The sequence below is a fragment of the Lissotriton helveticus genome, chromosome 6, assembly GCF_964261635.1.
Source record: "Lissotriton helveticus chromosome 6, aLisHel1.1, whole genome shotgun sequence".
NCBI lineage: Eukaryota > Metazoa > Chordata > Amphibia > Caudata > Salamandridae > Lissotriton > Lissotriton helveticus.
Genome location: NC_136067.1, coordinates 167720916 through 167734096, shown reverse-complemented (window position 1 = coordinate 167734096; position 13181 = coordinate 167720916). Strand labels below are relative to the sequence as shown.

Genomic DNA, 13181 nt, shown 5'->3' with positions numbered 1-13181 from the left:
GGCGGAATTCGAGTTCCGAGTTACTCCTGCGTAGACCAAAGGCAGTTTGTTCCATCTTTGGGCAGCGCATAACTCAAAGGTTTTGCCTCCAGCCCGGGCTTTTTTAAATCTTGGAGTAACCAATAGAAGTTTAGCGTTTGAGCGAAGGGCTCTCGAATTACTGTACGGCCGGAGGGTAGCCCGTAAATGGGCGGACCCATTGCCTTTGGTAGTTCGGTAAGCCAATGTCATGGCTTTAAACTCTATGCGTTTACTCATGGGGAGCCAATGCAGTTCCCGTAGGTAAGGTGAGATATGCTGCCTGCGGGAGAGGCCCCCAATCAGCCGCGCGGCAGCGTTTTGTACAATCTGGAGTTTATGACAAAGGCCTTTGGTTAGTCCTAGATACAGCCCGTTGGCGTAGTCCAAGTGAGAGATTATTAACGCATGGACTATTGTTTTCCTATTGGCACAAGGCAGATAATTGATTAGTTTTTTCAGGATTTTAGTCTTCAAACAACAGGCAGCTGAGACTGTATGAACCTGACTCCCAAAGGATAGTTTGTTGTCCCATCGGACTCCTATGTTTCTGACTGAATCCTTCGGAGTAGGGGCTTGGCTAAGATCTTCCGGCCACCACAGGTTCGAATTTAAAGGAGATGGCTGATTGAAGAAGATCACTTCTGTTTTACCTGCATTCAGTCTCAGAAAGTTAAGGTCCATCCATTTGGCGATGTCTCTTAAGCAGGTTTTGAGGGGGTCAAAAGCACTAAAAGAAGGTTCCTCAAACATGAAAAGCAACTGAATATCATCAGCATAGGATGTTGTTTTGATTCCTGTGCGAGAAATCAGTTCCGCTAATGGTGTAAAGTATATATTAAAAAGAAGAGGGCTGAGTGACGAGCCCTGAGGGACACCCCATTTCAGTGGTCTGGCTGTTGAAGTGATGGGAGGGGTGTGGACCTGCTGTTTACGATTGGATAGAAACGAGCCGATCCATTCAAGGACCTTGCCCTGAATTCCCATGGCCTTCAGTCTTTCCAGCAGTATAGGATAAGAGACGGTGTCGAATGCTGCTGATGACATGGAAACAAACATAAGTCCGGGTTTTGCCTCTGACAAACAAGGCAAACTGAGAAGGGGTAATGGATATTGCTAGGAGTTACCAATGCCGTGTGCATCATTATGGGGCGAGCAGTGGACAAATATAAAACTTCTCCCTGTGTACAATGCTGCTCTCTGGCTAACTTTTTCTCCCTTACCTTTCAGGTAGTAATGCGGTGGATGAAAAAGGACATCGGGTAAGGGCGCTAAATGCAATACCAGCTTATATCTACTTTTCCTTTTGAAGATGTATTCCTTGGAAATTATTAATCCTGAATGCCTTCTCCACCTGTGAACCCTGTCTCACAAATCTCTAGTCGGTCGGAGAGTTTCGATCCTCATAGGATGTGTTTTGTGTTAGAAACGTGGGTGTGGGTTCTTAAAGGGAGCTCTGTTCATACTAAAAGTAGCGTGAGTCATGATTTTACACTGGCTTCCGGCCTTGTTTATCTTACACTGGCCACTTCTTAAGGTGCCATGAGGAGTGGCACAGGGTGTGGGTGAGCTTTCTGCCCACTGAGTTTATACTCGCAGCTGTATTAAAAAGATGAATGGAACTCCATACGTAGCTAAAGCGAGGAGGAACACCAAGCCACGTGCAGATTCTGCTATCGCACATTACACAGACACAAATGAGTGTGTTCTATCCTACAGAACTTAAAATGGCACGAGCAATATATGCATACAGGTGAGTAGAGCTCAATGTCTGCCGAGCTTATAGTAAGGGTGTCCAGTTTACATTAAAACACATCATGTAGATACCAATATCCTGCAATTTACCAGAAGTTCTACGTGAAAGAGGGAGGCCTCAAGGACTCCAAAATATAAACAAGAAAAAAAGCACTTGGACGGCAGCAGGGGGGAGGGATTCACTTGCGGGAGCGGAAATTGCGACCAGATGGGCCGCATGCTCCCGCAGGTGAATATCCTGACGTGCACGAGTTGCCATTGAAGGCAATGGAATGCGGGCACATGCTTGGCTGAAAAGCCTTAGCGCTCAGAAAAAGTATTTTTTCTTTGGAAGGCCGAGACCTAAAAAGTAGTGTTCGAAAAGCAAGCAACAAAAGGATAAAAGTGATGCGCCCATGCTCCCGGAGAGACCAAGATAGGAGGATGTAAAGCCCACACATAGCAATGAGTAAGAAGTAAGCAAATGAGAATGACATGAAGCCAACCAATGGTAAACAATGGGTGGAGTGTAAACCCCTGGTAAGCTGACAATACCTCTTCGCAACAGACAGCGCACGTGCGGTTTAGTAGGCAAGACATAATAAAAAGGGTTCCTTTCTAATTAGAATGCATGCATGAGATCAAAAGTCTAGTATGTGTTGATTCGGTGTATTTATGAGATGTAAATGAGTCCACCATGCACCTCAAAGCAAATACTAAATAGGAGGTGGAATGATACAGAAACAGAAATTGGCATGAAGTGAGAGAGAAATTCTGGTCTGTAAAGGAGTCAGAGCCCACTCTGTTTATTTTAAATAGCTGGTAACAGCTAACAAAATAATTCAAGGAAGGGGGTTAAAAAAAGGGAAACAAAGAAAAAAGATAAGCATGTTTCAAAGAAAAAATACTGCACAACAGTAGGGAATTACAAGCTAAAACAAAAGGTGGGTCGTAGACAATGACCTTTACTTACCCAAAATCAACAGAAAAGAGGCGAAAGAAGCAGACATTTGGTTGTGGATAAAGCTGAAATCACTACCTGCAGTTTGGTAAGCTTCAGGTCACAAAAGGGAAAAACAGGAAGGATACAGATTAAACCTATCTCCCTGTTAGAAGTTTCTTACTATATAACCACAGGAAAAAGGATGTGCATATTCCATTTCTGAAACATTACAACAGTTTTTCTTATGCCACTACACCAAAGCATTACATTTTTTTTTAGCAGTAATGATGAGAGCGGCTATCTTTAAAACCGGAAGGGAAGTTCGAGGAGATGTCTGCAGAGCTGGGGGCAATGTCACCATTAGTCCAGATGCAAGGGTTTTGGGGGTGCTTCTGGATAAGCTGGACACTCTGTAAGGACTCGTTGGGTTGTCTATGGATGTTGTACTCTGTTCAGGGCAATAGGCACCGACAGTCAATGTGGAAGCGGAAGTGCTAGAAGTACTTATTCCTCTCCTTTCGTCTCTTTTCAAGTTGTGGCATTCAACTCGTGATACTGGTTCCTGCTCAGGCCCAAGGCTGGCCCTCTGACCCGGAAGGAACCAGTCTGGCTATAGAAGGGTTTGTGTACAGACGGTGGAGAGGGGCTGTATGGAAGATGAAAGTGAAGTGGTGCTAACCATGTGGAGAGATACGCCAAGCACTGTGGAGAGATACGCCAAGCACTGAGCAGAGATTCATTTTATTTATCCACACAACATACAATGGACATTAGAGAATTAAACGCCCAATTCTGAATTGGGATTCGGAGCAGGGTTGCCAAATGACTATTCCAGATCAATAAGTATCACAAAATAAAAACTTTACTCCATCCAGCTTAGAACATCAATGGTTTTATTTGCTTTACATATATTCCTATTATTTGAGGTGTGGGATTCATTAAATTAAATTCATTACATGACGCAACGAGGTTTTGAATAAAAGTGCCATAACGATAGCTGAACAGAAACAATTGTATACAGTAAAATATTATTAATGCTAAAAACATATAATTACAGAATGACAATAAAAGAGCACCCACTATACAAACATTTGCTTGACAGAAACCTGTACATTACAGCACTCTGCAAAGATTGTAGCCGCGCCGAAAGGCAGGTGTCACAGCACCTCTACAGAGGTAGTGCTGCGAACACCCATGAAAAGTGTTAACAGTTATGAGGCAAAGTGGGCACTTTTACTGGGAAACCAACTAACTCTTACCAAGTTGAATACACTGATCTGATTATATTCAGTTGCACGCCCAACGCCCCGAGTGACGTACAGCACACAACTGAGACATGATGAAGAAGAGGGAAAAAAAAGATGCAGAAAGGCATTGCTTTAGGTAAAGAGTGATGGGCGCATGAAGCAGCCATCCAAGGCAGTGGTGAAGGTAACTATACAACATGCCCAATGCAGGCCCAGAGATTAACCAGTGGTATGAAAGTAAAGGGACTATAGGACAGAATATAAGGCATACAGATCTTCAATGTAGGTAAAGCAGACTTGTGGGTTTGGCAGTTTTCCTCGATTACCTCTTTGTGTAGTTCTCCATATTGGATACCTAGATTTGTTGACAGCTTGGTTGAATGAGGGTCTCCAAAGAAAGGGTTAAACAAGTTTAATGTTTAAAGTGTTATTCTACCACTGGTGTCGCAGCAATGAAAAACTACTTCACTGAGGGCTCTGTCACTTAAGTAAAAAGTAATATCACTCACCTACCACAACCCTTTGACATGATGCCTCTTAACCTGGTCTTTGTGACCAATACCACACTCAATCATTCACCCGGGTGGATGTAAATACACACATCAGTCTTCAATGGCATCATACATTACTTTATGCAATGCCCTCACATCAGTATGACAAACAAAAAGCTACTATGACCAAGATGGGGAACTTGAATTTAACTATGTGGCAGTGTCCAGGGTCCTCCAGTCTTCATCACCTATGACCACTGGCACCCAAAAATGTATTATCTGGGGTACAAGTGGCAGAGCATCAGTTTGAGCAGTATGTAAAACACAACAGCTAATTCCTCAAGTAAACTTCTTTCAGGACATCTTTAGATCACAGGCTACTTTAATCGCCACTAACAAAGTTAAGAATATACATACAAAAAAATAAGACTACTCTGACTAAAGCCATAGACAAGACTGAGGAGGACACTTAGCCAACATTGTACATCTAAGCCACAATACCAATCTCACTCATATGTAGTTGGTAACAGGTAGAAGCCTTTATCTGCTTTAACGGCCATAGTGTTCCCTACTGCAGTATGCACTTTCCCCACCATAACCACCCCACTTCCCCTTCTTGAAAGCAGTGTTCTTCTTCCCAGGTGTCAACCGCAGATTACAACACCAAGACTTGATGTCCCAGCATTGCAGCACACTGCATGTTAAAATAACATTTATTTGCAAAGCACATGTTCACCCAAGGGCATCTTGGCGCTGAATAACAGATGTTTATTGTTACCCAACTCAATGGTACTCATCAACCTCAGAAGGATGAAAGGCTGAGTGGAACTGCCGGGATTTGAACCTGTGACCACGAGGTCGAACACAGGCTTCTACAGTGGGCTTATTTTATAGTTGCTTATCTCTACAGTGGGTTTATTAGTCCGCTAAGACACCAGACCCAGCCTGTTCCGATATGGACCTTCCCCAGAAATGCTACCTTATTAACCTTTAGGTCGGAAACCTTTTGTGGATCATGCCAAAAAGACCTTGTGCCAACCCAGTTCTTGTCACTAGTATGCTTTCTTGTCACTCTTATTGCTCACTTCATTTATTCCTTCCTTCCTCCTCTTGTGGTTGTCCTTCCCTTGGAGCATAGCTCCTTTACCATCATTTTGATTAGATTAATTGTATCCTTCCACTGCTCACATTCAGGAAACCACTTTTCGTTCCATTCAGTACTCTATAAGAGTGCAAGTGTTTTCTTCCTATTGCCCTTGTGTGCTGCTTATTCCCTCAGATACATGCCCCACACTCTCAGAGCTCCTTGCCAACCTATCCAGCTTGTCTCCAAAAGCACAGAAACAGCTATATTTTTACTTGGGTATTGCAAACGAACAGAGGATTACTTTTATCACCTAGATTGCACACACTGCATGAAAGTGCAGGCCTTGGGAAACAAAGCCTTTTATGGCACTGGGGGTGGGGTCAGCTGCTGCACTCACCAAGTTAAAGCTTGAGACAGAAGGTGCACTTAGAATGACTGAGGAGATGCCTCTTTTCTTAGAGGCCCACAATTATATGTATGTTTTTTTATTTTACTTTTTTTTTAGACAATCCTTTACAAACAAGCATTAGGCAAAGCCAATAGCTTGGCACTTGCATTACCAAGTTGAGACCTATTGGATTTGCCAGTGCTTGTTTTAGTTTATCATTTTAAAGCTGCTGGTTTACCACTGAGCAAACCGCAAGGTGCACTTTACCATCCAAAATGTACAGATCAGATATGGGCGCTTAGCTTCGGCTAGAACATAAAAGCAGGACAAATCAGTTCGAAGTACAGCCATACCTTCCCGTAGAATACTAGCGGCCGCGTGAGGCACGGGGCACTAGTGATTAAGTAGTGAAACAGAGTTACCAGGAGACAGTTTGTGCCTCTCGGCTCGGATATGATTCATTCACCTACTCATTAGCACACAACCTCGGACGCCATGACTGGACACTGAGCTCACAATATATACTTATTCTCTGGGAGGCCGCGAGTCATGTCACCACAGATTTGCAGCTTTTCAAAATATATAATGAAAGCACTGCAATTACCAACATTATTACGTAAGATGAAAAGGTGAGCACAGCTGCTCCAGTTTTTGTCAGTGTGGCGCTGTCACAGTTTCTTGCAGGAACGCAGGACTTGATTGATACAGTGTCTGCTCTTTTGTGTGGCACAAGCAACATAGGGGTCTTTCTAAAATATAGCATGATCTGGTATGTTTATTGGCTGCTAATGCATCCCTGGAGGGTTGGGGGGGGGGGTAAAAGGGAAAGAAGGAAGAGAGGTGGAGGGAAGGAGAGAGTTTTGAGACGTTTATTTGGATTGGTGAAAGCCACTGGTAGTCAGCCCAATGTTTGGGGGGAGGATTTTCTCATGGGGTAGCCAGAAGTGTCTCCTCCGCAATGGTGGAGGACCATCGCCCCACAGACTGGCTCAAAGCCAGCAAATGAAAAAAAAAACAATGCCATTATTTTATTTTTTATTTGCCTGCTCTGAGCTAGCTGGCGCAGGGAGGGGCAGGGCAGGGGGAGGAGGCGTGCTTTGTGAACTCCTTAAGTGCACATATGTGTTTGGCCGTCCGTCTCATGCCGACCAAAATACACATACGAGCTTTGGTTTCTCCAGCCTAGCTGCATTAAACAGCCTGTCTGGAGAAACACACACAGACTCCACGGTGTGAGCAGTGTCATTCTAGCCTGCTCAGACCAATCCCCGCGCTGCTCTCAAATGAGAGCAAGAGACACACAATTGATGATCGAAGAGTGAGCAAAAAAACGATGGATTTAGGCCCAGATCTCTGTACTGGGGTGAATGTATGACATTGTTCTGCATTCTGTCCATCAATTGTTCTTTTTGCATTTGTCATTCCGAGTGGAACAGGTATTCCCAGACGTGGGCCACCTGCTCTCCATGCCACTGGAGTAAAGCCATCCTGGCTGATGAGGGGTGAAAACCCGAAAGAGGTCCTAGGATGCTTGTTTCCAGTCCTAGGAGGACCTGGCTTGGCAGTTCGGGCTGGACTGTTCCCATTGGGCACAAGGTCAATACTGATTTGCATATGGCTGGGTTCAAACTGGAATGGCATGGTGAGCAAAAAAACGATGGGTTTAGGCCTAGATCTCTGCACTGGGGTGAATGTAAGACATTGTTCTGCATTCTGTCCATCAAATGTTCTTTTCTCAAATGAGAGCAGAGTGGGGATTGGAGGGAGTCCGTGACACAGTCCCAGTACTTGCTCAGCTCCAGATAAGTGTTTCTTTTTGTAATTTTTTTAATTATTAAACTCCCCCACCCCTGGGCGCGCTCACCCTACCGTGCTCCCCTGCATCCCCCTACCGTGCTCCCCTGCACCCACCCAACCACCTCTTTATTGTGGCATCCGCCACTGGGGGTACCTTCAGTTTCAGGATACTCAGAACAGGAGTGCTCGTTAGGTCAGAGGGAACACGGGAGTGGGCTTGACAGCACAGCTTGTGTTCCCAAAAATTAAGCACGTGTTTACAAGCCGCTCTCACATGCATTCGCTCTCCTCCCTGAAAGAAAAGGTGCAGATTACAGCAGCCTGGTATGCTCTCCTACCACACAACCAATACAACCTGCTTCCAACCCGCAGTGCTGAACCGTGTGGCCCTGGGGTCCTTGCAGTGAGCTGTCCCACTTCTTTCACTGACAGCAACGACAGCGACAGTGGGCACTTCGACCACAGAGGAGTCTTGTACATGGGCAAACAAAAGAGAAGTTACTAGGTAACTTGTGACACGGCGTATCTCCAACCCTGAAGAGATGCTTCCTACTGGCTGCCATAATGAGGCCTTTGGATTGACTGGGCAAGTAATGTCGTAGGGGCCAAGAGCGTGGGGAAGTCTGCGCACTCCCTGTTTATTCAAAAGATACTCCTATGTAATTGAACTGAACAAAGAATGCGTGCTACCTGGTGAAAAGGCTGCCTGCCTGTAACTAGGAAACCTGCTAGTGGAGAAAGGCTTAGAGTTGCTCCTATATATCATTCCTTAACCCTTTTTTTCAGGTTTCCCATTAGTGTGCCTGAATAACGAAGTCCTTCAAGTGGTATTCTTCGTGGTTTTAAGCCAGAAGCACTTGCATGCTGCTTACGTATTGGATTGAGTCGAGAGAAGTTTAATGAACTCTAAGGTATTTATCTGCATAGCCACGAACAGCAGCTCATTTTCATTTGGCTGGGTTCATGTTTGAATCTTGTTTTCTGTTTCACTGACAGTCCGCTCCTATACCATGATAGTCATCTAGAAGGACGGTCTTTATCCGCACTGCCTCATCATCCTTATTAAGTAAGTCCATCTGCCTAGTTTGCAAGTCACACACTCTTTTGTAGTACGAGATTGCTTCTTTAGTAATGTGTGGTTCACTTCGTGCATAGAGATTTAACAGCCCTGCCCTTCATAAACAGGACGTCAGTCCACAGAGAGATTTGGTTATGAGTAAGTGGTTTTCTCATGTAGAGTTGAGGTGTTACAGTCACAGTTAGACATATTTTTTATGAGCACGCACTTAAAAAGTTTCTGGACTTTACATAATTTGAATCTTGACAACGTCTTTGCTAATCTGCATGGGTGTCTGGTTTTGTGATTATCAGGGCACTTTCTTCTCAGAAATTGGCTGCTAGTAGATACACATAAGGCATTCGCAGAATTCCTTTTGTTTTCCCTTGGACCCACTTGGCGATGCTATAACATTGTACGTTGTTGATTATTCTTCACTTGGATTTCCCAGCATTTTCATTATATGTTTTTCTGTATTTTCCTACAGTGCCCCTGAAGAAGGGATCTTTTTCCGAAATGCATTGGGCATGAAGGCATGACCAAGATTTAATGTTTGCTCGTGAAGTCTATTGATTTATACAATTGTTGACAAATTACATTGTGAAGAAAGTTAATGTTAGCCAAAAAAAATTGCATTGACTAACAATTTATTTCAATCAAGTATGTTTCAATTCATCTAAATGAATAACTCACATAAATTCGCTTTGAAGCCAATTTGAAAGCGTTTAATTAGTTTTTGGGATAAAGTTTTTCACAGTGTCGTTGAAAAAAGTTGTTAGAAATTATAATACTTTAATAACAGCAGTGCACCTGGCCTACTGGTGGTTCTCCACTAGCAGTTTTCCCTAGGGGCTAAGAGCCCACAATACAATATATCTTTTGGCAGCCCAGTTACTGCACTCTTACTGGGATCTGTAGGTGTGTGAGTCACCTTAGAGTTTGTTTTCATACACTTAAAGAGAGCATGGCAGCTCCACTCTGTACCCTACAATTAACCATAAGAAGAACAATGGTCAACGCAGATGACTTGTCATTAAATCCAAGACTCAACAAGTCGGCTTCGAGACTGACACTCACAATGACACATTTATTTACTCTGAAGTCTTAAGTCCTCGCCCAAAAATGCCATACTCCAGATAGTTGCCCAAAGCGACACTTGGAACCCATTAGAGAGATCGAGATACTTTGGGCAGCCAGAAACTATTTAGGCATTTTCAAGTAAACTGGGTTATTGCTCACCAAGAAAGGTTTGCCCCACAAAGTAAGCCTCAAACATCTACATAAGCTTGACAGAAATGGCACGTCTTATTCATCCAAAGAAAACCTAAGTGGCAGACTGTGGCAGTGATGCCAAACAGTTATTCTTACATGTGGTACTGGTTAGAAGTCTTCAAAAAGGATATTTACGTTTAGAAATGTGAGAAGTTAACATTTCATAGTAATTTATTATGTGGCCATAATTTGATGTATTGTTTATTTTTTTTAACGTATTGTTTATATATGGACATGTATTTCTCAATAAAAATATACAACAACAAAAAAGTCTGAACAAAAGATTACAGCCGCGTTGCTACAGTCTAAAGTTGTACATCCGCGGGCTTCCATGCCTTTTATTGGACTATCTCAAAACAGTATTTGGCAAGGGCAACAATGCGCACATATTCAAAGTGGTGTAGGCTGCTTCATAGGACGTCAAAAGCTTATCCACTTATTAATCTTTGCTTGCCTTTAATCACTCACACAAAACACATGAAGTGTTTGAATCTATAGTAAAAACATCAGCCACAATACAACTCAGAAACAAGGCTTTCCGCCATGACATGAAGTACTGCTCCTATACATGAACAAACTATGAATAGCATGTACACTTGTTTAACTAAAATAACATTTATTTTTGATGCCTTTAAGATCATGTACATCAGATCCTTTGAGAGGGTATTTGAATAACGGACAAGGCATTTGTAAGTGTTCATTACTGGGGATCGGGCTCACAGGCGTAGATGAAAAATCCTGAAAATAAGGTGCAAAAAAAAAAAAGTGAAAAAGTACAGCAGTCACCTCATACATCATTCCAAAGGGTTGGACCAACCACATCCTTTCAATCTCCAGGTCTCTGAAGGAAATGACACCTTCTTTGACAAGAAAATAAACAATGCTTTCAAAAATCTCTAGCACTCGGCTACAGACTACGAAATGTCATATACACAAACCAGAAGTAATGATAACCTTTTCTAAAAATGAAAATAATCACATACACCAACCAGGCCTAGTGAGACCCCCACAGTGGAATGATCCCATTGGCCAGCATGCGGTTACTGCATCTTGAAACTGTTGTGGTGCCGAGAGCGAGGGCAGTCTTGATGCCGGACGGACATGCATCCTAGGGTGCTCGTTTTTAGTGTGTAGAGGAATGTAGTGGAGAGGCTGAACAGGCAGAGCCCCGGCCGTCAGGGGCTCTCCGCCATCTTGTCTTCCGTTTCTAACTCTGCCAATTGCCGCCGGAGCGCGTTCACCTTCACCTGTAGCTCCTTGTTGTGCTCAATGATGTGGATCATCTCTTCAAAGGCTTCGTCCAGGTACTTTGAAGACCTATTCCAGCGAAGAAAAACTCCTGCAGCAAGAAACAAAATAAGATATTAGAATGATGGTGGCTGGAAGAACGCCATCATTATATATAGCGAATCACCAGTAGAAACAGAAGGCAGTCAACGACCTGCTGGTGTACTCAAGATGGGCTGCCTTCCAAAAGCTCTTTCTGGAACTGCAAAGTCTTGCGTGTTACGGAGCATTACAGTGTCCGCTATTCTCGACTCCCCTTAAGGAAGGCACTTTAAAGAGTCCTCAATCAGACTAACCTGCAGGACCTGTTGCTGTTCCGAAAGAAAATAAAGACCTGGCTCTATCCCAGAGCATACGCACTCGGAACGTAGCATGGCTCTCTCTCAGTACTTATGGTGGTAGTGTACATGTATCTCAGCGCCAGGATGCCCGTAGGTTTACTGCGTGCTTTTTAAGTATGGATAACAATAACTAACCAACCTTCAAGGGAAGCACAGCATGAGCAGTGCCGTGTACAGGCTGAATGGAAAGTCCTGCTTTGGGAACACCATGTGAATTTCTGTTCAATCCAATAGATATTGACTGAACTGGCAAAACCATCCAGCACAGATGTCAGCATACAGCCACAAAGGAAGGACTTAAAAAGACTTGAGGAAGCAACCTCAAAAGCTGCTGGACTCAGAATTTAGACCTGAATACATTAGGGGCCAATGGGTCTCCTCACTCTCTAGAACCACACAACGCTTGGGGCATCTCCTAAAGGCTTGCTAAATTTAGTCAGCGCTTAAAGATCTAATTAATAGCAGGGCCCCATATCCTTGTGGCCTAACAAATAGTTAAACAGGTTCTTTCAGAAAAAGAAGACCAGGTTTATTGCTCAGTGTCTGACATCTGAAAAATGCTCTGTCACCTGCTGGAAGGACACTGCAGCTGATGTAAATGTCAAAAACATCTGATTGGGATGAGGCTTCACATTCTAGAATGACATCTGCTTGCTTGACCTGCAGGTCTTTTTGCAGCTGCGGTCAACCCTGGATTCATCTTCACGGGTTTGTATTTGAGTAGGAAGGTCTCTAGATCTTACTTCCCATCCGTTGGCTTCCCAGTTCTACCTTATCACTTCTTAGGTTTTACGACCCATTCATTTTTGGGCATGGTATTTTTGGACCAACTGCAATGTTAATATTTTACTCTTATTCATAGATATGAACGACAGATCAGGACATCGGGCCCAGAGTCCCTCTGTCACCCTGCCTGCTTCAACAGGGCTGGGTCTACTTGGTCTACAGCTTGGTCTTTGCTCTTACATGTACCTAATATCCTGCGCCTGTTCATGCTTTTATTCAACCGAAGTAACTTTGCTCACCACGCCTGGTGGAAGGCAGCTCTCCGCACTTACCACCTACACAGTGAACAGGAGCTTTCTTAGGTAAACTACACAGCCTTACTTCAAACGTGCTTGTTGTGCAAAAACGGTTTTTATTGGCAATCAGGTGGAAAGATACATTACAGGATAAAGCAAGTCAGGCATCAGGTAACGATGCGATAAAGCGGCACAGTTCCAACAAGACACCTTTTATAATGAACAGTCCCCAACTAATCCCCCCCTCTCCCACATTCCCCCCCCCCGTAGCCAGTGTGTCGTGCTCTTCCCCTCCAGTCGATGATGTGTTATCAGCACTCGTCCCGAATAAGGCCCACAGTGGAGGGTAAGAGGCTCCCCCCAACGGGGAGTCCCGCCCCCCAGATCAGTCAGCAGTAAGTGTAAGTAGTGTGTGCACCTTGGGGAGTGTGGAGAATCCCATGTTCGGTGCCCTCACCTCGGGGTCCCCCCCTCATCCTCGCTCTGGTCGCCATCCG

The 13181-nt window shown here is 44.0% G+C and overlaps 1 protein-coding gene across 1 annotated transcript in view; it reads right to left on the bottom strand.

Annotated features, from left to right (window-relative positions):
- Nucleotides 1-3567: 3567 nt before the first annotated feature.
- MTMR9 (myotubularin related protein 9) overlaps nt 3568-13181 on the bottom strand; it is a 288947-nt gene continuing 279333 nt past the window's right edge. Inside the window, exon 10 of the mRNA XM_078647565.1 lies at nt 3568-11373. Within this exon, the coding sequence (XP_078503691.1) occupies nt 11210-11373 (164 nt within the window). The 3' untranslated portion in view covers nt 3568-11209. The remainder of the gene's footprint in view (nt 11374-13181) is intronic.